At 39.1% G+C, this 25,459-nt stretch overlaps 1 protein-coding gene across 5 annotated transcripts in view; it reads right to left on the bottom strand.

Annotated features, from left to right (window-relative positions):
* The window catches only part of SNX7 (sorting nexin 7), a 105,447-nt gene extending 81,323 nt beyond the window's left edge, over positions 1–24,124 (bottom strand). For 2 of the 5 annotated variants that reach the window (XM_063624348.1, XM_063624350.1), the window contains exon 1: positions 23,575–23,875. In XM_063624348.1, coding sequence (XP_063480418.1) covers positions 23,575–23,820 — 246 coding nt within the window. In that variant the 5' untranslated portion in view covers positions 23,821–23,875. Of the gene's footprint in view, positions 1–23,574; positions 23,877–24,008 lie in introns of those variants that run through there. The other 3 variants (XM_063624349.1, XM_063624347.1, XM_063624346.1) reach the window with 3 other exon arrangements.
* Positions 24,125–25,459: the final 1,335 nt, after the last annotated feature.

Genomic DNA, 25,459 nt, shown 5'->3' with positions numbered 1-25,459 from the left:
ATAATTGGTACAAGAAAGTTAAGGAGAGAGAAAGCAAAAGAGAGAAAAGGAGGGATGAGAAAACTTTTACTTATTGAGAGTAAGCTAGAAACATGTTGCCCCATTATTCCTAAATAGGTCTGTGTGTATTTTCAGAAAACAAGAACACTCTCCTGCCTAACCATAGTACCGATATAGGTATTTGAATTGGGAAATTAGCACTGATGCAATACAACAGTCTAATCCACAGACCCTTTTGAATTTCTCTGTCCCAAAAATATCCTAAAAAGAAAATGTTCTTCCCCTCTGGTACAGAACTAAATCCAGGTTCATCTGTTACATTTAACTATTATATCTCTGGCCCCTTCAATCTGGAACCATTTCTCATCTTTCACTTTCTATTATGGTATAGACCTATTCGAAGCTATTTTACAGGCAATGTTTCCTTTTCTCAAATATATACATATGTTTTTCTCTCTCCCATCATCTTAATTTATCACCATTTTAAGGTAGATAGAGGTTTAAGAAAAAAATTATTTTTATTCACAGCCAAGCCATATAGTTAATTATGATTACATTTTCATTCTTCTATTGCTTTAAAAAATATCTTATAGTGATAACGTCATGCTGTGCTGCCCTGGCTGGTCTCAAACTCCTGGCTTCAAACAATTCTCCTGCCTTGGCCTGTGACAAGGTTTGGTTGTGTCCCCACCCAAATCTTATCTTGAATTGTAACTCCCACAATTCCCATGTGTCATGGGAGGAAACTGGTGGGAGATAATTGAATCATAGGGGTGGGTCTTTCCCGTGCTATTCTCCTGATAGTGAATAAGTCTCATGAGATCTGATGGTTTTAAAAATGGGAGTTTCCCTTCACAAGTTCTTTTGGCCTGCTGCCATCCATGTAAGATGTGACTTACTCCTCCTTGCTTTTCACCATGATTGTGATGCTTCCCCAGCCACGTGGAACTGTAAGTCATTAAACCCTTTTCCTATACAAATTGCCCAGTCTCAGGTATGTCTTTATCAGCAGCATGAAAATGGACTAACACAGTAAATTGGTACGGAGAGTGGGGCACTGCTGAAAAGATACCTGAAAATGTGGAAGCAACTTTGGAATTGGACAACAGGTAGAGGCTGGAACAGTCTGGAGGGCTCAAATGAAGACAGGAAAACGTGGGAGAGTTTGGAACTTCCTAGAGACTTGTTCAATGACTTTGACTAAAATGCTGATAATGACATGGACAATGAAACCCAGGCTGAGGTGATCACAGATGGAGATGAGGGACTTGTTGGGAACGGGAGCAAAGGTGACTCTTGCTATGTTTTAGCAAAGAGACTGGTGGCATTTTGCCCCTGCCCTAGAGATTTATGGGGCATACTTTGTATTTTACTGACATTACGCACAAACGTGCTTTGGCATTCTTTTTGCTCATCCTCCCAACTCAACCACAGCCTACTTCTTTTACCTACTACATAATTTAGGATTCTATTTCTTCTGCTTGAAATGCATCCTTTTGTAGAGTGGGAAAGATCTGCATGAATGTACAGAATTTACTTTAAACTTGAGAGAGATGATTTAGGGTATCTAGTGGATGAAATTTCTGAGCAGCAAAGCATTCAAGAGGTGACTTGGGTGCTGTTTAAGGCATTTAGTTTTACAAGGGAAATGGAGCATAAAAGTCCAGAACACTTGCAGCTTGACAATGTGATAGAAAATAAAATTCCATTTTCTGAGGAGAAATTCAAGCCAGCTGCAGAAATTTGCATAAGTAACAAGGAACTGAATGTTAATCCCCAAGACAGTGGGGAAAATCTCTCCAGGGCATGCCAGAGGTCTTCATGGCAGCCCCTCCCATCATAGGCCCAGAGGCCTAGGAGGAAAAAGTGGTTTTGTGGGCTGGGCTCAGGGTCCCCACACTGTGTGCTGCCTAGGGACTTGGTGTCATGTGTCCCAGCCACTCCAGCTGCTTCAGCTATGGCTGAAAGGGGCCAACATAGAGCTCAGGTCATGGCTTCAGAGGGTGCAAGCCTCAAGCCTTGGCAGCTTCCATAGTGTTGGGACAGACAATGCACGGAAGTCAAGAATTAGGGTTTAGGAACCTCCACCTAGATTTCAGAGGATGTATGGAAATGCCTGTATGTCCAGGCAGAAGTTTGCTGTAGGGATGGAGCTCCCATGGAGAACCTCTGCTAGGGTGGTACAAAAGGGAAATGTGGGGTTGGAGCCCCCACACAGAGTCCCTACTGGGGCACCACCTAGTGGAGCTGTGAGAAGAGGGCCATCATCCTCCAGGCCCCAGAATGGTAGATCCACTGACAGCTCGTACTGTGCCCCTGGAAAAGCCACAGACACTCAATGCCAGCCCATGAAAGCAGACAGATGGGAGGCTATACCCTACAAAGCCACAGAGGCAGAGCTGCCCAAGGCCATGGGAACCCACCTCTTGCATTGGCGTGACCTGTATGTGAGACATGGAGTCAAAGGAGATCATTTTGGAGTTTTAAGATTTGACTACCCACTGGATTTCAGAATTGCATAGGCCTGTAGACTCTTTGTTTTGGCCAATTTCTTCCATTTGGAATGGGTGTATTTACCCAATGTCTGTACCCCCATTGTATCTAGGAAGTGACTAACCTTTTGATATTAGAAGCTCATAGGTGGAAGGGACTTGCCTTGTCTCACATGAGACTTTGGACTGCAGACTTTGGAGTTAATACTGAAATGAGATGAGACTTTGCGGACTGTTGGGAGGGCATGGTTGTTTTTGAAATGTGAGGACATGAGATTTGGGAGGTGCCAGGGGTGGAGTGATATGGTTTGGCTGTGTCCCCACTCAAATCTCATCTTGAATTGTAACTCCCACAATTCTCATGTGTTGTGGGAGGAACCTGGTGGAAGGTAATTGAATCCTGGAGGCAGGTCTTCACATGCTGTTCTCATGACAATGAGTAAGTTTCATGAGATCTGATGCTTTTAAAAATGGGAGTTTCCCTGCACAAGCTCTTTTGCCCTGCTGCCATCCATGTAAGATGTGACTTGCTCCTCCTTGCCTTCCACCATGACTGAGGCTCCCCCCGCCATGCAGAATTGTAAGTCCATTAAACCCTTTTTTCTATATAAATTGCCCAGTCTCGGTTATGTCTTTATCAGCAGTGTGAAAACAGATTAATACATCCTGCCAGAGTGCTGGAATTGCAGGTGTGAGCCACTGTACCAGCCCAGTTTTTGTTTTCCTGAGTGTTCATTATTCATTTATTCATTCCCTCTCACTCCAAACTATATCAGTGTATATATGTATACTGCTATTTTTTATTTTTCAATGTTGATATCATCAATAGGTTTTCCACTAAGGAGAGTAAAGAGTATAATATTTTGTTTAAATTAATAATATGACTATAGAATCAAATTAATTATATGACTACAGACTCACAGATTCCTATTTTATTCAGTGGATATAATTCATTAACATCATAATTTATTTTGATGTCTAACAGTCCCAAGTTTAACAACTGGGAGCCCCTTAAAGCTGCACCAGTATGTTTTTGCTATGTCTTCATTATTCTTTGAGCACTTTACTTTTTAGAACAAGATGTTTCAAGTTTATAATATTTTGTTCTTTCCCTGCCCAAGCTCTGGAATGAGACATTTTCTCTGAGGGGCTCTGGTTCCTTTTAGGGAAGATTGGTATTTACAAAACCAAGATATTAATGCTAGGAAATAAATGTATGAGACATACACATACATATATATACTGATATAGTTTGGATGTTTGCCCTCTCCAAATCTCATGTTGAAATGTGACCCCCAATGTTGGCAGTGAGGCCTAGTGGGAGGTGTCTGGATCATTGGGGTGAATCCCTCATGAATGGCTTGGAGCTATCCTCATGTTAATGAGTAAGTTCTCAGTCTATGAGTTCAGGCAATATCTGGTTTATTAAAAGACCCTGGATCTTCCTCTTTCTCTTGCTCCCTCTCTGGCCACATGACATGCTGGCCGTCCTTCACCTTTCACTACAATCATAAACTGCCTAAAGCCCTCACCAGAGGTAGATGCCAGCACCATGCTTCCTGTATAGCATGCAGAACCGTGAGCCAAAATGAAACTCTTTTCTTTATAAATGACCCAGCCTTAGGTATTTCTTTATAGCAATGCAAGAACAAACTAACACACACACACACACACACGCACACACATGCACATACACACAGACTCATACAGCTCTAGATCTATGGCTAGATACACAAATTAGAATTATATACCTCTATTTCTTTTTTTTTTTTTTTTTTTTTTTTTTTTTTTTTTTTTTTGAGATGGCGTCTCACTCTGTCACCCAGGCTGGAGTGCAGTGGTACGATCTCGGCTCACTGTTAACCTCCACCTCCCGGGTTCAAGCAATTCTCCTTCGTCAGCCTCCCGAGTAGCTGGGATTACAGGCACCTGCCACCACGCCTGGCTAATTTTTGTATTTTTAGTAGACAGGGGGTTTCACCATCTTGGCCAGGCTGGTCTTGAACTCCTGACCTCGTGATCCACCCACCTCGGCCTACCGAAGTGCTAGGATTACAGGCGTGAGTCACTGCGCCCGGCCTATATACCTCTATTTCTAATTTGACATGTCATGGCTTGTCTAGCCTTTCCCTTTTCCATAGTTACAACTCTTTTCACCAGCAGTGAGAAGTCTGGCTCCTATTATCCCAAATATGTTTACTTATTGGCTCAATTCCCCTGTATGTAACCAAACTCCCAACCACACCAGCTTCCTCCTCTGCTCTGACCATATAAGCCAAGGCAGCCTTATTCTCAACCCCAACCATGCAGGATGCCTCCTCAGCTTCAATTTCAATTGGCAACACTGGTCATCTGCTCCGTCACCTTCAATAATTTTGTCTAAATAAAAGAAAGAAAAAGATGGGAAAGGAAGGGCTACATGTTATTCTTTATAAATAAAATTAATTGAAACATAAGGATAATTACAGTAAACCTTAAATTCAAATAATGGTTCTTTTACATGCAAAGATAAAACTAACACTCTCAATAGAATATTTGAGTTATCTCTGCAGTGGTAGTAAGAACTTGTTCTCCAACTCTATACTTTTTCTTTTAGATACGTTTGTTCCCCTAAAGTAGTGATACAGATGTTGGAATCAAAAGTTTTGTCTGTTGTTATGTATAAGATTATAAAGTTAACTGATGTATTTGAATATTAAATTTGCAACAAAGCCCATTTTAGCTTAGCAACAAAGTTGGCCAGTACTGAGTAAAAAAAAATCATAAAAGAGGCCAAAACGGCTTCTGGTCCTATCTCTGCCATTGACTAAGCAGGCATTGAACCACTAATACAGCCTTTCTATGTTAAATTACAAAGTTGGACCTGATGATTTCCAAAATATCTCATATCCAAATGCATTAATATAGTACAATGTAATAAATTCTGATGTTTTGAGAAGAGACACTTTTTTGTGAAACTATGAATGGGAAAAAAAGATGAAATCATAATATGGACTTGTTTTCTCCTCAAACCAAATCAATAAAAATGCTTTTGAAGCATCAATAATACTCAGAGCACTGCTCTAAAGGCTCTTCCCACAAAAAGTTTAGCTCTGTGAACTACAATGCAACATTTAGGTCATCCTTCAATGTAATAATAGAAGAGATATTATCACAGGACATGCTAACTGAAGAAAGAAGAATAACAATAGTCATAAAGATTACGAAGGTTCAGCCTATTATCACAAAAAGATTTGTGATCATTTAAGCACTACACAAGGAGTAGAAGACAAATTTCAGTTGGATTAATCAGACACAGAAAATTTAGAGGCAATAAATGTCTTGCAAAAAAAATTTAGTGAAATAAATCATTTTATATCTCTATGGGAGGATATAATGCTATCCATATGATAGAATACAACATAGTGACTTAAAGATGATTTAGAAGAACATGCAATAACTTGGAAAAAGTTTCACAGTATGTTATTCAGAAAAAAATGGCAAAATATAAAATTTGTGTAAAATCAGATTCCAATGTGTGTCTATGTGTATGACTGGGGGGATGGGCAGCGAGGGAAAGAGGGAATTTAGCAGCTATTTAAAAAAAAAGTTAACAGGAATTATTCCAGATGTTGGGATTGCTGTTGGGTTTAATATTTTTCTATGTGATTTTCTTTATTTTCCAAATATTCTAAAACATATGTTATATTTTGTAACCAAAAAAATGTTAAAATTGTTAAGAGTCAACATTGTACATGAGGTGCTCAGAGACAGTAAGAACTGTAGTGATAAAACAGTTGCCTAGGGCTGCTTTGGCAGAATACCTTGGATTATATTTGATTTTTTTCTTCACAAGGTTGCATAGTTAAATAATAAGTTATGGGATGCTAACACAATGAAATACTAAGCAGCCATTAAAACCAGAATTTAGAGCTTCCAAATAAATATGTAATCAGCATGTACAAAAATCTCTCTCAAAAGCCATTTCATATAAATAGCAACTTCGTAAGCTGACAAATTTTAATTTGGTGGGCAAACGTAACATACTTTGTATTTTACTGACATTACGTACAAACGTGCTTTGGCATTCTTTTTGCTCATCCTCCCAACTCAACCACAGCCTACTTCTTTTACCTACTACATAATTTAGGATTCTATTTCTTCCGCTTGAAATGCATCCTTTTGTAGAGTGGGAAAGATCTGCATGAATTTACAAAAGCTCACAATTCCAGTGAGTACAGTGTGGTGTCATAAAAATATGCTTCGATATCTAGCAAAGGCAGAAAATTACAGGCTGAAATTTAGCAACATCCAAGATTTCAGTAGAAGGATTTAAATTACTATGAATCACTCAAAAGCATTCTTAAAACCTCAATAAAACTGACTATCTAAAGTGTTTTATATTCACTTCAAAAAAAGGAAAGAAAATATACTGACAATACTTAAAAGACTTCACATTTGGACATGAATAACTGAAGAAAACAAGTGTTTGGGAAGATCCAAAGAAGCAATTAACCAAAAAGAACTCCATTTAACCTTTTGCGGTTGACGCATTTCAGGAGAAATGGATCATTAAAATTTGTTCTTTCCAAACAAAGGTCTCACCTCCACAATAATGGATGTGTGTCTCTCTGTCTCTATTTGGATATAAGACCATTATCTTAGGGTCATTTAAATGATGAAAATATATCTTTTTACTTTTTCCTTCAACGGATTACAGCAGAATAAAAATTATCTGTGTGACAAATCTCTACTTCTTAAATAACGTTTACTCCTATAGCTAGAACAGTGAAAACGCACACACACAAGAAAATCCTGGGATGGTTTCAGGCTGAGACTTGAGTGTGTTTCACAGAGAAGAAAGCCAGTGTTGCAAGAATTCATGGTCTTTTATCCTTACTCCAAAACAATACATCCACTGTCAGAAAAACCACTTAAATAACTTAACTGAAATAAATGGATTAGATTGGTGTTAGCATGATAATAGAATTTATTGCAAAAATAATAAATTAAGTGTAAGTTTTTCTGTTGTTACTCGGGGCTTATTATAAGCATTTGTTATGGGTCGAATTGTTCCCTCACCCAAATTCATATGCTGAAGCCCAAATCCCCAGTACCGCAGAGTGTGACCTTATTTGGACATGGGGTCCCTACAGATCTGATGAAGTTAAAATGAGGTCATTAGGATAGGCCCTAATCCAATTATGACTGGTATCTTTATATAAACAGGGTAAATGTGGACACAGAAACATGGATGGAGGGAAGAGGATGTGCGGAGACACTGGGAGAACACGGATCTATAAGCCATGTTGGGAAGTCTGGAACAGATCCCTCTCTCACAGCCCTCAGAAGGAACCAACTCTGCTGACTTCTTGATTTCAGACTTCTGGCCTCCAGAACTGTGAGTCAATACATTTCTGTTATTTAAGACACCCAGTCTGTGGTACTTTGTTACAGCAACCCTGGCAAACTCACACAGCATTTCTGTACTTAAAATGGTACACAATAAAAATCTGAGGATGGAAGCAAAGCTAAAAGGAAGAAATCACGATTAAAATATTTCAACTTTGCTCCATTCTTTTTAATAGGTTAGTAGTCAACTCCAGGAATTTCTGGGAATGTTTTTTTCCACCCTCCTTTAATGCAATTAGATGATTCCAACATTCTACCACTGAAATAAAATAGATAGCTGAAATTTAAAATAAATGATGGTTTGTCAATTTTGAGTGCTCAGGTGATAAACACCAATAGAAACAGGTTAAAAGGTGAGATATGACCTCTTTCAGAGGGGTCCTTCCTTAACATCCCTCGCTGAAATGCTACTCAGGAATGTCTCATAAATATAACGTGAATTACTCTGATAATACTAAATCACACCCACCATCTGTGCACAAACAGCTATTTTCTTTTTACAAGTCACAGGGAAAAAAATCCATGTGAGAAGTGTAATAAATCAGAATACTGGCATGAAAAGGCCATGCAAATAAAATTGCTGATGCACAAGAAACACACACACCCAAGAGACATCTGGTAAAAAAGCAACTTACGGTGGAAGGAGTTTGAGAAACCATGTTGTTAAGAAGGACACTCATCTTGATAGGCCTAAATTTAGACGTGCCAGCTGTGTTTTGGTTTACAAATCCTTCCAATCTGCCTGCTTATAATAATAATAAAAATGAGAAAGGCTTTCTGTGGAACACTGCTGAAAATGTGACTGGGGGAAAAGTCAGCCTCTGTCATATTCTATAAAGGGGCCTACAACACTCTAATCTTGTTTGACATGATTTCCATCACTACATAGTATATACACCCTTGCACACATATATCACAATTTATTTATCCATTCTTCTGTCTCTAGTTTTTCTACTTTCTAATGGGGCTGCCTTGAATATGCTTGTACTTCCTCAAGTTTCATATACTACAGAGCTATAGACTGACCTTAGAAATTTTTCACATAATTTTACTTAACATAATTTTCCCTTCCGGCAGAAAAAAAGAGTGGTATAATAAAAGAAAAAGTCTCTGTACATAGGCAGTGCTAAAGTTAATCCAAGTTTACACATGTACCAGCTGAGTGAACTTGGTCAAGTAACTTTTCTGAGGTTCAGTTTTCTTTTACTTGCAACTTCTTAGAGAGGTCATAGCTCACCTTAGATCACAGAGGACTAAGAGGACAAAAAGAGATAATAAATGTGTGGTACACAATGTCTGCTTGAAGGGTTTATATGAATTATCTTATGTAAACCTTACCACACTCCTGCAGAGTATATTTTCCCCCTTGTTAGAAAGACAGAAATACTGTTGGTAAGTGCTCTTTCCCCTCTTATTTTCAGATTAAATTACTTGTTCAAACAGTAACTGCTATTAAGTGAAAGAATCAGGATTTGAGCTAATGGCCAATAAGCTCAAGTATGACAGGGGTCAAAATCTTACATCAAAATATGACAGGGGTCCCTGGGACTCATCACTGAATTCACTTTTTTCAGTTTCCCATGAAGTTAAATAGAAATCTAAAGCAAAAATAAATGTACATGGTCAGTATACAGCTCTGTAACATACAGAACCTGAGGAAGTACAAGTGTATTCAACAAAGCATTGCTGGAAATTAGAAAAATACTAGAAACAGAAAAATGAATAAATAGTGAAATATGCATATAAGGGTGTGCATACTACAGAGCAATGAAAATAAACTACAACTTCATGCAGCAATATGGCCAATTCTCATAAACTAAGTATTAGGAGAAAAAAAGCAAATTAGAGGAGAATTTGCACAGGATGGTATCACTTTTTGAAGTCCTAAAACATTCAAGGCCCCCAAATCAGTAAATCTTTAAAATATATTACTTCAAGATACCTATATAAACTTCTATAATAACCAAACAAATGATAAACATAAAATTCAGATTATTAGTTTCTTTTTCATAGGAGAAGGATAATCTATTGAGGGGAACACAGGGATGTCAAAATTTTTGAATGTTTTATTTCTTAAGCTGAGGAGTGGGGCATGGATACAAATTTTATCATTCTATTACCAAGAATCTGCAAAAATTTTCTGTAAAGGGCCAGATGGTAAATATTTCGGGCTTTATAGGCCATCTGGTTTCTGTCACAACTTCTCATCTTGGCCACTGTAGTGTAAAAGCTGTCATAGACAATACATAAATAATTAGGTGTGACTGTGTCCCAATAAAACTTTATTTATAAAAGGTCAACCAGATTTGGCCCACAAGCTGTTGCTTGTTCCTACTTTACACTATAGATATTATATAGACAGCTATATAATATAGACAGATATTTTATAAACATGTATAGTGTTTCATATGTATGAAAATATTACATAATAAAAGTCATTTTGAAAGTTTTCAAAAGGTATGTTTGAGTAGGTTAAGTATATAGTGTCTTTCCACAGTTTTGTTTCGATTTTTGTCTTTTGTTTTAGAGACAGGGTCTTGCTCTTTTGTCCAAGCTAGAGTGTAGTGGCGCAATCACAGTTTACTGTAACCTCAAATTTCTGGGCTCAAGAGATCCTCCTTCTTCAGCCTTCCAATTACCTAGGACTATAGGCAGGAGCCACCACACCTGACTATTTCTTTAAATTTTTTTGTAGAGACAAGGTCTCACCATGTTGTCCAGGCTTGTCTCAAACTCCTGGCATCAAGCAGTGCTCCTACCTCAGCCTCCCAAAGTGCTGGGATTATAGGAGTTAGCCACCACACCCAGCCTCTTTTCAGTTTTCTAATGAAACTTAGAAATAAAAATAAAGTCCTCTTGACAAGTGGTAGGTAGGCAGAGGTAAGTTCCAGATTTGTAGCATTTCCCTTTCTGCTAGGGACATTTTTTACACTCAGACAGATACACTCACAAATCAATGTTTTTAATCACCACAATAAAGACAACTCCATATATAAGCAAAAACAAGTCAACAACAAATAAAATACTAAGGCTGAAAGGTAGGAAAGCCTCCCTGACTAAGCACATCCTTCAGCACACTGATGCAGTTCACACATGTGCCTCAGCGATATGTCATATTATTGCATGTCAAAAATATTTTAAAGCCATGAATGCTAAATCTACAAATGATAGAAGGTCAACTGAAATTGCCTTAAAACAAGTTTGGGGTAATGGATACGCACATAAAACACAGTATCAGCCAACTACCCAACTGTGTTTCAATGATGACTAACTGGAAGCAAAACAAGCCAGGGAAAATAATTTCTCTAACCAGAACTTACCAAGAGGTTTAATATATGTCCTACAGACAGAGATCGCTGCAGACCCAACTCAGGAATGTAATCAGAAGTGGTTTTAAGGAGCACAACCAGCTGACTGTGCCCTTACTAGGCATGTCTAAAATGGATCCTGTCTTATCGTAAACTACAGCTATTCCCCTAAACCAAAGTGTTGTCTTTATAGATATTCTCCAGAGAAAGGGCCTAGATATCTAACTCCACCAACCAATTGACAGAGCATTTCTCAAGGGACAATATATGCTTATACACATATCGGGAAAACCAGTCGGTAATTAAAACAGATTCACCAAACATTCTAATCTCCCAGGAATTCTAAATTGCCTGGCAGATATTACATGAAAGGACTCACTCAAAGAGGGAATTATGCACATACTGTATCACTTAAGAAACAATACTGTTGAAAGTGATACCAAAATTCTGGTAATTTAAAAACATGTGCTCTAATTATTTCAAATTAAAAGTACCCTACCCTCCTATGTTTTATCTCCATGGAGCCTTTATATCCACAGAAAATTTTTCCAAACTTTCTATACTTAACTAAGTAGATGTACATATAGCCCCATCTAGATTATCAACCTATTGCCACAATATTTTCCCTTAAATAAGTATAGGTTCCTCAAAGATAGAAACCAGTATATTTTTGTGATCCTCTGAAGAGCTCACTACAAATTCAAAGTGGCTGCTTACACAAGTCAAAAACAAAATATTAATCTTATATACCATAACAGGAAATACTGAGAGTTTTCTAAGTGCCAGAGACTATGTGCCTTAGCAACATATACATGCATTATTTCATTTAATTCTCTCAACAATCTGATGGAAGTATAATTGTCCATATTTTACAGTTGAATAAATGTGTGGTACAGGGATGATAATCATTCTCCCCAAATCACTTATCTCTTAATTGACAGCAAGACTCAACCACCCTCACCATCCATGTGCACACGAAAAGTACTCAGTATAGTACTTTGATTTCATTTAACAAATGTTCACTGGATATCACCCATGTGTCAGGCACTGGGCTGGGGATACGATAGTGGCCAAGACTGGTAGAGTTCCTGCTCTCATGAAGCTTATACTTTAGTTGAGAGGGAAGAGGAGGGTACATATAATGAGCAAATCTATAGATAAGTAAGATAATTTCAGATAAGAAGAATAAGTGTTAGGAAAAAATGGAGCAGGTTGCTGAATAAAGGGGCTGCAGGGAGCAGGAAGAATGCTTTCCATAGAGCTGTCAGGGAAATTGAGGAGGTAACGTGAGAAGGTAACGTGAGGAGGAGTCAGCTATACAAAACACTTGGAGAGCAGGATTCCAGTCGGACGGACCAATGAGGCCCAAGGCAGGAAGAATATTTAAGGAACAGAAAGAAGACATGTGGCTGGAACATAGACTGTGATGAAGGAATGACCAGCAAAGCTCATTTTCACATTTGCTGTATCAGAATTCAAGTATTCATATATTTTATCTAATAGTCTTTTAAAAAGGGAGGAGCACTCTGTGATAAATGAATGTTACACCTGAAAATCCCAAAGTAAAACACTTGTTACATAGCCAGAGATTGTTAAGTATCTGTATGGTCTTATTCAGACTCTTCATGAGCATTAGCCAATTGGAGGTGATTAATCATATCAAATGCAGCTCCATTTATCTTGATTACACTTGAATAATTTCTTACTTAGTAGAAAATTTTATTTCTTGTATTTAATACTCTATTTTAAAAAATTGGTTTTATTCATTCAGAAAGGTCTAAGATGCCATTTGCCTATAACTTTGCCACAAAACCATTGTTAGGGGTGGTCTGATTGTTCCTAATGATCCCTCTTCTTCCTGTGAGAGGATTACATCTCCTGGCCAGTTGCCAGGTGATTTTCAGTGCCTCCCAATTGGTTTGACCAGTTACTTGCTTTGGACAATGGCAGTATCTGGGTAGAAGATCTGGAGCCACTGTCTATTTCCACCAGTGCTCATATTATTTTCCGTCTGTCACAGGAGTGGCATGTCCCAGTTAGGGGTTACTGCTTCAGTCTTGATCCCAAAATGAAGAAGATATGTGGAACAGAGTCAAAGCCGAGAGCAGAATCACAGTTTAGCCACAGCTGACAGATACACGAGCAAGAAAGAAAACTTAGTTGTAAGCAAGCCACTGAAATCTCGAGGTTGTACTGCAGCATAACCTAGTGAAAGCTGATGAAGACAGCATTCAGTGTTCAATTAGATTACAAAATACACATGCATATTTTTCTCAGAACAAATTAGGGATTAATTTTTTCTAATTTTCAAGATTCATATACCAAGAATTTGCCATTTGTTTCTGGTTACACATAAGGCTTTCATTTTCATTCTAAACAGACTTTTTTTCTTAATATTTCAATTTAAATGATTCAGCTTGTTTATTTTAAAACAAAAACTTATCTAAAAACTATGATATAAAATCATTTTTATAATAGAAATGAACCTAAAAACATGACAAACGAAACTCAAAATTGTGATAAAGCATATATAATATGATTCTATTTATTTGAAATTACCTAAAAAGACAAATTTATATAAACAGAAAATTTAGATGAGTGGTTTTTGTCTATGACAGAGAGAAAACAGAGATTAACTGTAAACAGGCATAATGGATCATACTGGGGAGATGAAAATGTTCTAAAACTGGTTTATAGTGATAGTTGTACAATCTGGTTAATTATCTTTAAAAAAATCATTCACCCAAAATGGGTGAATTTCATGGTATGTAAATTATACTCAATGAAATTGAATTTAAAAAGAAAAAAGAGCATGTGATATAAAAGCATTTCTCAAAGTCAAAAAATAATAAAATTTTTCTATTTCAATGTTAAAACTGTTGGTTTAACCCTATGTTTTAACATAAGCAGATTTTTATGTCAGTAGTTGCTAATAATTTTAATTGTCTTTTTTTATTAATACTAGAGGTAACACACTACTATCCAGCTTGATTGATACATGCAATCCAAAGTTAATCAAATATTCTGTTTAAAACAAGCAAAATCTTTTAAGCATATAACTCTTTACCTGTTTATTGAGAAAACTGTAAAGTATATACTTAAGGTGATTCCAATGAAAATGTTTAACTTTTAGTCTCGTATCTTCTTTGGAAAGTGTGGGACACAAATAAACAAACATGAATAAAATAAATTTTGAACACTGTAACCACATAGCTATTGAATCTGTGTTTCCTTTTGATCACACTAGCTACTTGTAAAACTACAGCAGGCTATGAGGACCCTCAAGGATACAAACATAAAACTTTTATCTTTAAAACTCACAGAAATAAAGTATTCTTTTTAGAGTACACTAAGTTTAAATCTAGAGCCTTTTAACATCATTTTCTCAAAATATTTGTAATAACTTTCCTCATTGCTCCTGACCAATAAATAAATAAATAACTAAAACTCACTGTCTCTACATAAAAGAGCTGTAGCTCTCTTTCCTATAGGTCCTCATAATTTTTTTTCTTTGTTTATACAACATCCAATCCCCTTTCCGAATACAGGCATGTGTTGTTTAACGATGGGGACAGGTTCTGAGAAATGCATCCTTAGGAAATTTTGTCATTGTGTGAACATCATAGAGTTCACTTACACAAACCTGGATGGTATACCCTACTTCACACATAGGCTAGATGGTATAGTCTATTGATCCTAGGCTACAAACCTGTACACGTTACTGTTCTGAAAACTGTAGGCAGCTGTTAACGCATGATTAGAAAAGGCACAGTAAAAACACAGTATTACAATCTTAGGCAGTCCATCATTGACCAAAACGTTCTTACACAGCACACGACTCTATAATTGGCTATAGTTTCTGCTAGCGCCTGTCCCTTTCTGCACCTGCATTTCCAGCCTTTACATCTACTCTGTGAGCAATCTCATATTCAAGACTGCACTTCTTTCCTGCCAGAGTTGGCTTCCACTACTTGTAACCAAGCTCCCTGAGACAGGTGCTATTATAGTATTAATAGCTTAATATGTCTTTTTTTTCAAGTAAAAGAAGGTTTCTAAATTATTATCTTGGGTTGTTTATGCTTTGTGTTTATTTCTTCTAATAAAACCTAAATGGGAGATTTTGTTCAGGATTGAGGCTCAACATAGCTCTCTGTATCATCAAACAATAACATTACTCACCATTAATTAAGACTAATTTAATTCTATGTAGTTTAGTATCCTGACAGGAAAGACCAGTATGATACAAACTGAATTCACTAAAAACAGATCACCAGCAAATTGCTGTAATAACTGTCTCTATAAATATGAAAAAGTCAGAGGCTCTGTCATTCACTAATGTATTTATTCTGTAAATAGAGTTCCTACTCTCCTACCTTCGAGGAGCTTAATCTATTGAAAATAGGTGAGCAATCAAGATCTTGGAAAAGAGAAATAATATCTATTTATAAGGCAGAATGTATTAAGCATTAGATGATTCAAAACACTAGTATGGAGAGCACAGACTGGAGCACTAGTATGGAGAGCACAAATTAATTCCAGCTGAGGATTGAAGAAGGTTCTTAGGGATGATGAGTAACAGAAAAGGTTTTGTTTCACTGCCCTAACAATAACTATACAAAAGTAGAAAAATACACAGTAAGTTCACATAGTGGCAAGCGGACCAACCTAGATCAGTGCTTCTCAAATTGTATGGTGGAAACAAATCACCACAAATCCTGTTTAAATCAGATTCCAATTCACTGGGTCTGAGACTGCATTTGTAACCAGCCCCCAGGTGATGTAACGGTCATGGAACTGAACAGTGAGGCTCTCCAGGAAAGAGAGTGGTGGTGAAGGAGAAGGCTGACAGCCTAATCATCAACAGCTGTGAATGGCAAATGGCGACAATATGATCAGAGCTGTGTGCTCTGGAAACACTGATTTGCTGGGAACACATAGAATGGGGGCAGAATATTAGGAGAATGAAGACCTTATGAAGCTATTTTAATAGTTCTCAGAGGTAACTACATAACCACTCCAAACATAGGAGAGGAAACTGAAAGAAGGCACTAATTCCAGAGATATCAAAAAGGTAAAAATGATGGGGACATTCAGATATATGAACAGACTTGGACAGTGCATGAGAGGGATGATTAGAAGGTAAACACTGAGGATTTTATCCTGGACACCTAAGGAATTATTACATCACTAGGAGAAAATTAAACGGAAAAGACAACGGGTTTGGGAAGAGAAATTAGGAATTGGAGAATGGCAGAACATAGTCCAGTTGGAACTAAACTGAAGGGATAAATCGGCCCATATAATTAAGACTTTCCACTGCTCTTACAGTCAAATTTAGTAAGTTAAAATTCCATTGGAACAGCCTCTTAATAGTAAAAAAGGACAGTTCAACTGTCCCACCCTCCTCTCCTCTGGGACAGTTAGTCATCCAGCTTGTACCAGAACATTTTTAGTGACAGAATTCATGATCCTGTTGGGTAATCCCTTTCATTTTGGAACCTTTAATTAGAAATCTATTTTCTGAATTAACCTGAAACTTCTCTATATTTTTGGACCCAGTGGTCCTAGTTTTGCCCTTCAAAACTGTAAACATTTAATCCACCTAGATCATAGTAAGTCTTCATAAGGAGTTATTAAAAGAATTAACCCCTCTCTTCCAAGCTAAATCACTTTTTATTCTTCGCCAGACTTTCTTCACAGGCCATGGTTACCAGAACATATAATCAGTGAAATCCCTTAGTTGATTCTCTTTCATGGATAGCAAATATGTGACAAGACTGTTGCTACTTCCTGTGCCAAAGGAAGACAGTGTTAATGGATCTAAGCCCTCTTTCTAAGCCCGGACCAGATTTCACCTCCATCTTAACACAGTATTCCAAAGAATCCATAACAAAGCACTGGCATCTGAAGATGAGACCATATTCCTCTGCCATTTTTTGACATCGACTGTTAACTCTCCTTTTAAAACGCTGAGAGTGGAATGGATCTTCTGAAGTGGCATGGACAGTTCAAATTTACATTAAAATTAATACCCTATATGACCTTGAAAATATGGTGTTTAAATTCAATATCATGTCATTTGTGTATACTAGTTTTTCAGTCACTGAAAACCACTGGGAATGTTTGCACATAAAATGGTCCTATACAAGGTCTCCCCAAACTTATTCTGAAGTTTCCTTATTTGTTTTGGTTTTATTGTTGATCACATATGCTACCTCAAAAAGAGAAACTTAGAGCTTTTCACCTTCTTTCTACTTCACCTACCTAGACTTCCTCCCCAAGGATAAATATAAAAGAATATTTAACCTATAAGACAGCTATAATGGCACAGAGTGAAATTTTTTGCAAGAGAAATAAATAGTCCTGGATCAGCCCTATTGTGTTTTCGTTTTTTTTTCCCTAATCATCAAAACAGTAAGGCCCACTAAGACAAGATCAGGATGTAGGCCTTAGGGAAAGGGGAACATATATATTAGGTCATGTAATCGTCATGTTAGTATTTATCCTCATTTTACAGATGAAAAATCTGACACATTGACATTAAGTTACTTGCCTTAGGCAACAATGCTAGTAAGCAGTGCAGCCAGGATTTCAAATGCAGGCAATGTAGTTAGAGTCCCTACTCCTGGACCAGGTGTGGTGGCTCACACCTGCAATCCCAGCACTTTGGGAGGCCGAGGTGGGCAGATCACCTAGGTCAGGAATTCGAGACCAGCTTGGACAACATGGCAAAACCCCATCTCCACTAAAAATACAAAAAAAAAAAAAAAAAAAAAAAAATACTGTGTGTGGCAGTGTGCACCTGTAGTCCCAGCTACTGGGGAGGCTGAGGTGGGAGGATAGCTTGAGCCTTGGGAGGTGGAGGATGCAGTGAGCCAAAATCACGCCACTGCACTCTAGCCTGGGTGACAGAGTGAGACCTTGTCTCAAATAAAAAGAAAAGAGAGTTTCTACTCCTAACCACTAAGCTTATATCTTAATGGTATTTTTACTTACAATGACTAATGGAGCTTTCTTCAGAACTTCATATTTATCCCAATTAAATTTCATAGTCTACTTCTGAATACAATGTTCTAACTTATCAAAAGATTTGGAAGGCTGATTATGATATACAGACTATTAGCTATTGTTATAGTTACTACTGCTGTGTAACAAACCATCTGAAAACATAGTCGTATAAAATGATTTTATTGTTTTAGATTATATTATGCTCACTGGTTTAGGCAGGAATTCAGGCAGCACACAGCAGAAATGGCTTGTGTCTCCTCCATTATACATGAGGGCTCAACTGAAAAGACTTGATGGCTGAGGGCACATGAATGCTGGAGGCTGAAATCATACAGACATCTTCACATGAAAGCCTGCCACTTAATGCTGGAGAGTGCCAGGGACTTCGGCTGGGGCTGCTGACCAAGCATTTACATGTGGTTTCAATGTAACACGGGTTTCCTAACATGCAGGTTTTAGGTTGCATTTCTTACATGGTGCTCCAAAAAGCACAGTGTCCCAACTGGACAACACGAAACCTACATCCCCTTTCATGATCTAGCCTGGGAAGTTGCACAGCATCACTTCCACCATATCCTATAGATCAAGGCAATCATAATCCCACCGAAGTTCAAGGAAAGCAGCACTTATTCCATCTCTCCACAGGAGAGTGGCAGGTCACATCATAGAAGAGCATATAGAATGAGAGATACTGACACAGCCACCTTTATTGGAAGTAACTCTCCACATTGTTGTACTATGTCCTATGACCCCACCCATCTATTTTCTGTGCCCTAGGAGGCTGGCACCTATAGATGACATCACCTTAGCAAGATCACTCAAAGAGGAGTGCAAGCAGGAGATCCAAGGGCAGGAGGAGAGGAATTCAGGGAACATACCCCTTATTTCCTCCTGCTTTGGAACGTTTCCGGCAGTAGCTACCTCTCTCTGTAAATGCATTTCCTGAAGAAGTGTCTCCATCTCCACAGCTCCAGGTCTGACTGGTTTCCAGCAATGCTATTTCCATTTCTTGTCCTTTTAAAGCTAGGGATGCTAATAGCTTTTTCCCACTACAACTCTCTAAATGCCTCAGTATTCCTTGTTTGTTCACTAACTCTGCCAATAATTCCATAAATAGTCCCCACATTCAACTCTCATTTAAATCATTGGAGAGAATTTTGATTTTTATCAGAGTAATGACTGATATAGGTACACAACAGAAACCAAATAGAGACTGTGCAGAGAATATATGTGAGAAATTAGTAAGCAGGACTTCCTAATCTTTTTCCAATTATTTGATAGACTAGATGAATAGTATAATTATGCCGCTCCATCACTATACTGAATTTCCAAATTGACAAAGAAAACATATATATATAAAGATATGTATACATGTGTATGTTAGACTTCTCAACTTTATTCTTTCAAAAATAACCTTTTCAGCTGGGCATAGTGGCTCCCGCCTGTAATCCCTGCATTTTGGGAGGTCGAGACAGGTGGATCACCTGAGGTCAGGAGTTCGAGACCAGCCTGGCCAACATGGTGAAACCTGTCTCTACTAAAAATACAAAAAATTAGCGGGGCATGGTGGCTCATGCCTGTAATCCCAGCTACTCAGGAGGCTGAGGCAGGAGAATCGCTTGAACCCAGGAGGCAGAGGTTGCAGTAAGCCAAGATTGTGCCACTGCACTCCAACCTAGGTAATAAGAGCAAAACTCCATCTCAAAAAATAAATAACCTTTTCTGAAGAAATGAGTGATTTTTTTCAAAAGCCTTGCTCAATCATGTTATTATAACTCTGATTTACCATAAACACAATCTTAAGTCTTTCATTATTCTTATGAAACATGTAGCTTCTATTGATCATGTTTTTTTCGAAGTGTTTATAAACAACATACTAAATAATTCACTTCATGGCTTTTTTGGAGATTGAAATGAAATCTACTGTTTGGTACCTTCCAGAACTTCCTTTTTGCCCATTATTTTTAAAAACAATATTTACGTATCTCTAGTTTCGGGGAACCATTATTGCATTTCACGATTTCTCAGATGACTAGCGGTGATGAGGATGATTACATCTGTAAGTTCCCTGATTATCCTAGATGATATATATCTCACTTTATGATCCTGAATATCTTTAAAGAGGCCAATTAGAGCTATCACTTACTGAGTACCAGATAAGCAGCTCAGTGCTTCATTGTGGCCTAATCACATACCCTGTATCCACAGCTGTTTCTTCTATACAGTATTCAATAAAAATAAAGGCAATTTATTTTAATTTATTGTTTTTCCCCCAAAGAGGAGGATTTTTTCCTTTAAACATGAAGAAATTGGCCCTTTTTCTCCAGTTAAATTTTTTGGAAGCCTCATCTCATTGTGACCTAGTTCTAAAATAATTCTTAGGCTCTTGTTACCATTTGTATCTTTTTTCTTTTTTTTTTATTTTACTGTTTTCGTATGATTGGTTCTGTTCTCTTCCTTCTAACATCTATCCTCGTTCTTTTAAATCAATGTCCTCTGCATTCTCTTGAGGTCTGGCATCATTTTCTTCTCACTGGATTATATGAAAATTCAGAACAACTTTGTTTTACTTTCCATCCCTCTTGATTTATATTGCCATTTAGAGTTTGTCACATCTTCCTACCTGGACTATAAGATTGTGATAGCAAGGACTAAATCTTGTCTTTCTTTTTTTTTAAAGCATACTTAACACAAAATGTATATTTGCCATGTACTTGTAATATGTTGTGGAAAAAAAATAATAATTTCTTTTTCTTTTGAGACAGAGTCTCACTCCGTCACTCAGGCAGGAATGCAGTGGCGTGATCTCAGCCCACTGCAACCTCTGCCTCTCCGGTTCAAGCGATTCTCCTGCCTCAGCTTCCCAGGTAGCTAGAATTAAAGGCTCCCACCACCACACCCGGCTAATTTTTGTATTTTTACTAAAGATGGGGTTTCACCATGTTGGCCAGGCTGGTTGTGAACTCCTGACTTCAAGCGATCCGCCAGCCTCAGCCTCCCAAAGTGCTGGGGAAATTCATACTCTTTAAAAAGCTTCTGGAAGAGGGCACCAGGCAAATATTCACAAATAATCTAAGGGAATAAGAGGACTATAAAGGTGAATGTAAATTGAATATGCAGTTTGCCAACCTCAAAGTACTGACAAGGGAAGGACAGTATGCTTCATAAGTAATTGTGAGATTCCATCCTAGGGTAGGCTGAACAGCAGTGGTGTTTTGTAGAGCAGCAGGCAAGGAAGGCAGTGGAAAGGGAAGGCCACGTGGAGCAGGATTTCCTAAATTTGCTTGCTTAACTACAGATAACGGTTGAGAAACTAAACTTATTGAAATGGATGGAAGTGGCTAATTTTAAACTTTTCCAACTATTCTTTTTGGATTTTCACTAATATTATATCTTTGCCTTAACCTATGTGGGCAGTTTCTACAGAAGTTGTTCTTAACTTTTTCTAAGCATCCAACACGCGCAGTTAACACTAACAAGCAGGGTGGACCCAGGTGTACGGGCTTATAGAGTTTGGAAGGTCCACTTTTAAAAGAATACAAAATCAGGTAGAAAAACAAATTATTCAGAATGAGAAAAGAAATCTCAATAATTGATTACAGCCATGGAGATCTAGATTCCTTAGTCTGAGAGAGCTTTAGGCAATTCACCAGAAATGCTTATTTAGAAATGCTTCTGGTTGGGACCTATCATTTCCTTCCCACCTAGAACATCTGCAACTCCAGCAACCCCCAACACGCCCAGAGGTCTAAGAAAACGAATAGCATTGAAGTTTCAATTTCATTAGCTTCACCTTGGATCTGCCTCTGACAAGAGGACCTCATTTAAACATTGATTCTTAAGAGCCAGCTAGGACACTTAGAATCTGGGGAAAGAGAAACCACTTGACAAGTTTAAAACAATCCGAGGCATTGTGGCTCAAGCCTGTAATCCCAAGCCCTTTGGGTGCTGGAGGTGGTAGAATCCCTTGAGGCCAGAAGTTTGAGTCCAGCCCCGACAAAAAAAAAACAAAAAACAAAAAACAAAACAGAAAGAAACCCCGATGATTCTGATACACTATTGCTATTTCCAACATCCCATCCCAAAGTTTCACAATGCATAACCATAGACTAATATTCCTTATGTAAACAGCAATGTAAAGAAGGAAAGAAAGTAACCAACTGGCCAATTGTCGTTGATCTGAACATAAAGTATGTGTGGAATATAAAAAGGCAGAGTTTACCTTTTACAACTAAACATAAAATAATTCCATTGTTTTACTACTTAATAGAAAAGTCAAGAGCACAACACTGTGATAGTCTGTTTACATATTCGGAATACAAACCTGGGCCTATCATTCCATTTAAACCGAAGTAGAAATAAGTTTTATATACTCTTCTTTGGAGTCAGAGTATGGATGTTCACTTCCTAACTTTGGTTTGCTCTCCCAGAATAAATGCAGTGGTTAAGTAGGTCGTTTGCTTTACCTAATATCTCCAGGTAACATTAAAATGAACAGGCTTCTTAGTAATGAATACAGCGTTGTGATCTGAACTCAAGTCTTCTCTCAGCAGCAACTTGAGAAACTGGAGTGACATTCAACCTCCCTGCAAGAAAGGTATTTTTCTTTTCTAAAACCCTTTAATTACAACCACCAGTCTACACGTACCAGAAGTCTACCACTAGCCCCCACAAGTCAATTTCTCTCCAACTGTAAAATAAGCAAAGAAGAGCCTTTGGTCCTAAATTTCCCTGGGGCAAGGAAAAACGAAAGCGCTGGCTGTGGGTTGGGTGGCAGTAGCTGACCACCCTTCTGAAAAATCCTTCGCTCCTCAGCGGAGGAGCTTCCTGTTAGAAACAACCGTTTTCTCCTGTTCAGGGAGATTTCCTAGAACCTATTCCCACAGGACCTGAGACTCACCCAAGTCTCAAATCCACAACTAACAACACTAAATTAAGAATAATTTCTCTCAACTTGGCTGATCTCTCTCCCAGAGTTCAGGGCTGGCCTCGCCCGAAAAGCAGCTGGCGGGAGCGATTTCGAGCCACCAGCCTCCCAGGTTCGGGAGCTGCCGCGAGGAAGATGTCTGTGTCAGAGAAGCAGAAAGGGAAAACAAATCACAACTTTGCAGACTCCACTAAGCCACAGCCCCGCCGAACGGAAGGTCAAAGTGCGGAGGAGGGAGCGGTTGCGGTTTGAGGCCCCGAGGCGACGCGGCCCCGGGTGCGGCCAGAGCTGGCAGGCGGAGTCCAGCAGCCCGGGGGACCTCACCCATCCCCAGCTCAGAGCCGCCGCCCCGGGAGGGCGAGCGCGCCAGAGGCAGCTGTCGGCGCAATGCTGGCAACTCCCGGAGTTGCCTTGGAAGTTTCCCGGGACTCGCCGCCGCCGCCCTCACCTTGCTGAACACCTCCAGGTCGTCCTCGTCCTCGTCCAGATCCAGCACCTCCGCCTGCAGCAGGGCGGAAGAGCCGCTGCTGTCCGGGAAGGGGGCGCCGCCCCCCGGGCTCTCCCCGTCGGCGCCCCGGGCCGGGAGGCCCGAGGAGCGCGCCTGCGATGCCGGGCGCTCGCTCTCCATCCTGAGAGTGCGCGCCCGGCCGGCCGCCACCACCGCCGCCAGCCCGGCTCCCCCGAGCGTGCCCATTGGCTCCCGCGTCTCCTGCACCTCCCCGGCCGGCCCCGCTCCAGCCCCTCGCCCGCTGCGCAGACGCGGAACTGCAGGGACCAGGGCTGACCGGGGCCGGGCGCATCCCCACCTGGCCTGGGGCGGGTTGGAGGGGCGGGACTGGGACTCTCGGACTCCGGCTAGGTTGGAGAAAGGGTTGGGTGTACCCTGGAGAAGCGGAGAGACTCAAAGGTAGGAAGTGGGCGTCCTCGCATTGACCCAGTCGGGGGCCACCGAGTGACGGTTTCCGCAGTGGCGGGGTCCGGGAAGAAGCCACGGAGCGAACCGTCCACTTCGAGGGATCCACAGCGAGGCTGGAAGGCACCCGACCCAGCCTGCCAAGAGAAAAAAAAAAAAAACAGCAATAACAATACTGTATTCTGTGGTTGCCTTTCTTCTTGGTTGTGATTTTCGAGCTAATGTAAAAATAAAGACATGAAAACTTCCCCTGTTTCGTTAATTGATTTTTGACCCAGTGACCGGCCTGTGCGGTCATTTCACGTGGAGCCCGGAAAGCTGAGCTTTACAAACTATTTTCAGCCACTTTCAAATGCATCTTTACTCCTGGACGTCTTCCTGAAGTTAATGAGCAGAATGTTACCAAGACTCAGGGACAACTAGCAAGTCTGGAAAATTGCCAGCGAGAAATAATCTTCAGTCCTTGCATTGCCAAGGCAAAGCTTTAATTATTTAACTGCTTATTATTCAAAAACTAAACTAAGTTCCAAAACTAATGGAAAATTATGCCCACGTTGATATATTTTTTAATTTATCTTCAGGTTTTATTTACTTCCGTCAGCCCCACCTCTTTTCTGTAGGCCCATTTAAAGATTTTTAAATACATTAAGCTCTATGTAAGAATTCCTTATTTGGGGAAATAGAGAATATCTTTATTTCTGATTAGAGGCAAGGCCTTAATAATGTATTCTCTCCTAATCATTCAAACGTATTCCCATTGATTTCAGACGTGCACCCACTCTTCAGTCAGGTTGGTCACCGCCCCATGATATCCACATTTGTTCCTGTGCTTGGTGATTTCTGTACTTTAAATGCCATCTCCTGCCCATCCTTCAGAAATTAAATATAGTCCCATCTCTTTCAGAAAGACTTTCTAAATGACAGTCTGTTCTCAATTTAGCATTTAATTTTATTCCATCTTGCAGATTGTATTTGTTTCATGTACAAGTATCATTCCTCAGTAAATGATAACATTTTCAGGTTGGGGATCCTGGTATGTATTAACCACAGTATCAGATGTACTCTCAAAATGCTCTCTGCTAATTTCTGTAAAGAATATAAGTTATTAAAAGACTTTATTTTTCCTTGATAAGCTTATTCTGACTAGTAAGGAAGATTCAAGGTTTTCTAATTGCAGTCTGAACCAGGAAATTCTTAATAATGCTGTAACTCACAGAATTGCCAGAAAACATAGAGAATGGGCTCAGAAAATGGGCAGAATAAAGCAAGGCTGCACAGCTTGGATTATAGCCAAAAGCCAGGCCACAGAACCAGTGTTACAGACATCAGTGCTACCATTCCCGGGTACTGGATGCCACACCATCTTCACCAGTGTCAATATTGTCATTAACACTGATGTTACTGGACTCCAGTTGCTGTC

The sequence above is a fragment of the Symphalangus syndactylus genome, chromosome 12, assembly GCF_028878055.3.
Source record: "Symphalangus syndactylus isolate Jambi chromosome 12, NHGRI_mSymSyn1-v2.1_pri, whole genome shotgun sequence".
NCBI classification, from domain to species: Eukaryota; Metazoa; Chordata; class Mammalia; order Primates; family Hylobatidae; genus Symphalangus; species Symphalangus syndactylus.
The sequence above is the reverse complement of the archived record's forward strand: the minus strand, read 5'-3'. Positions and strand labels throughout refer to the sequence as shown.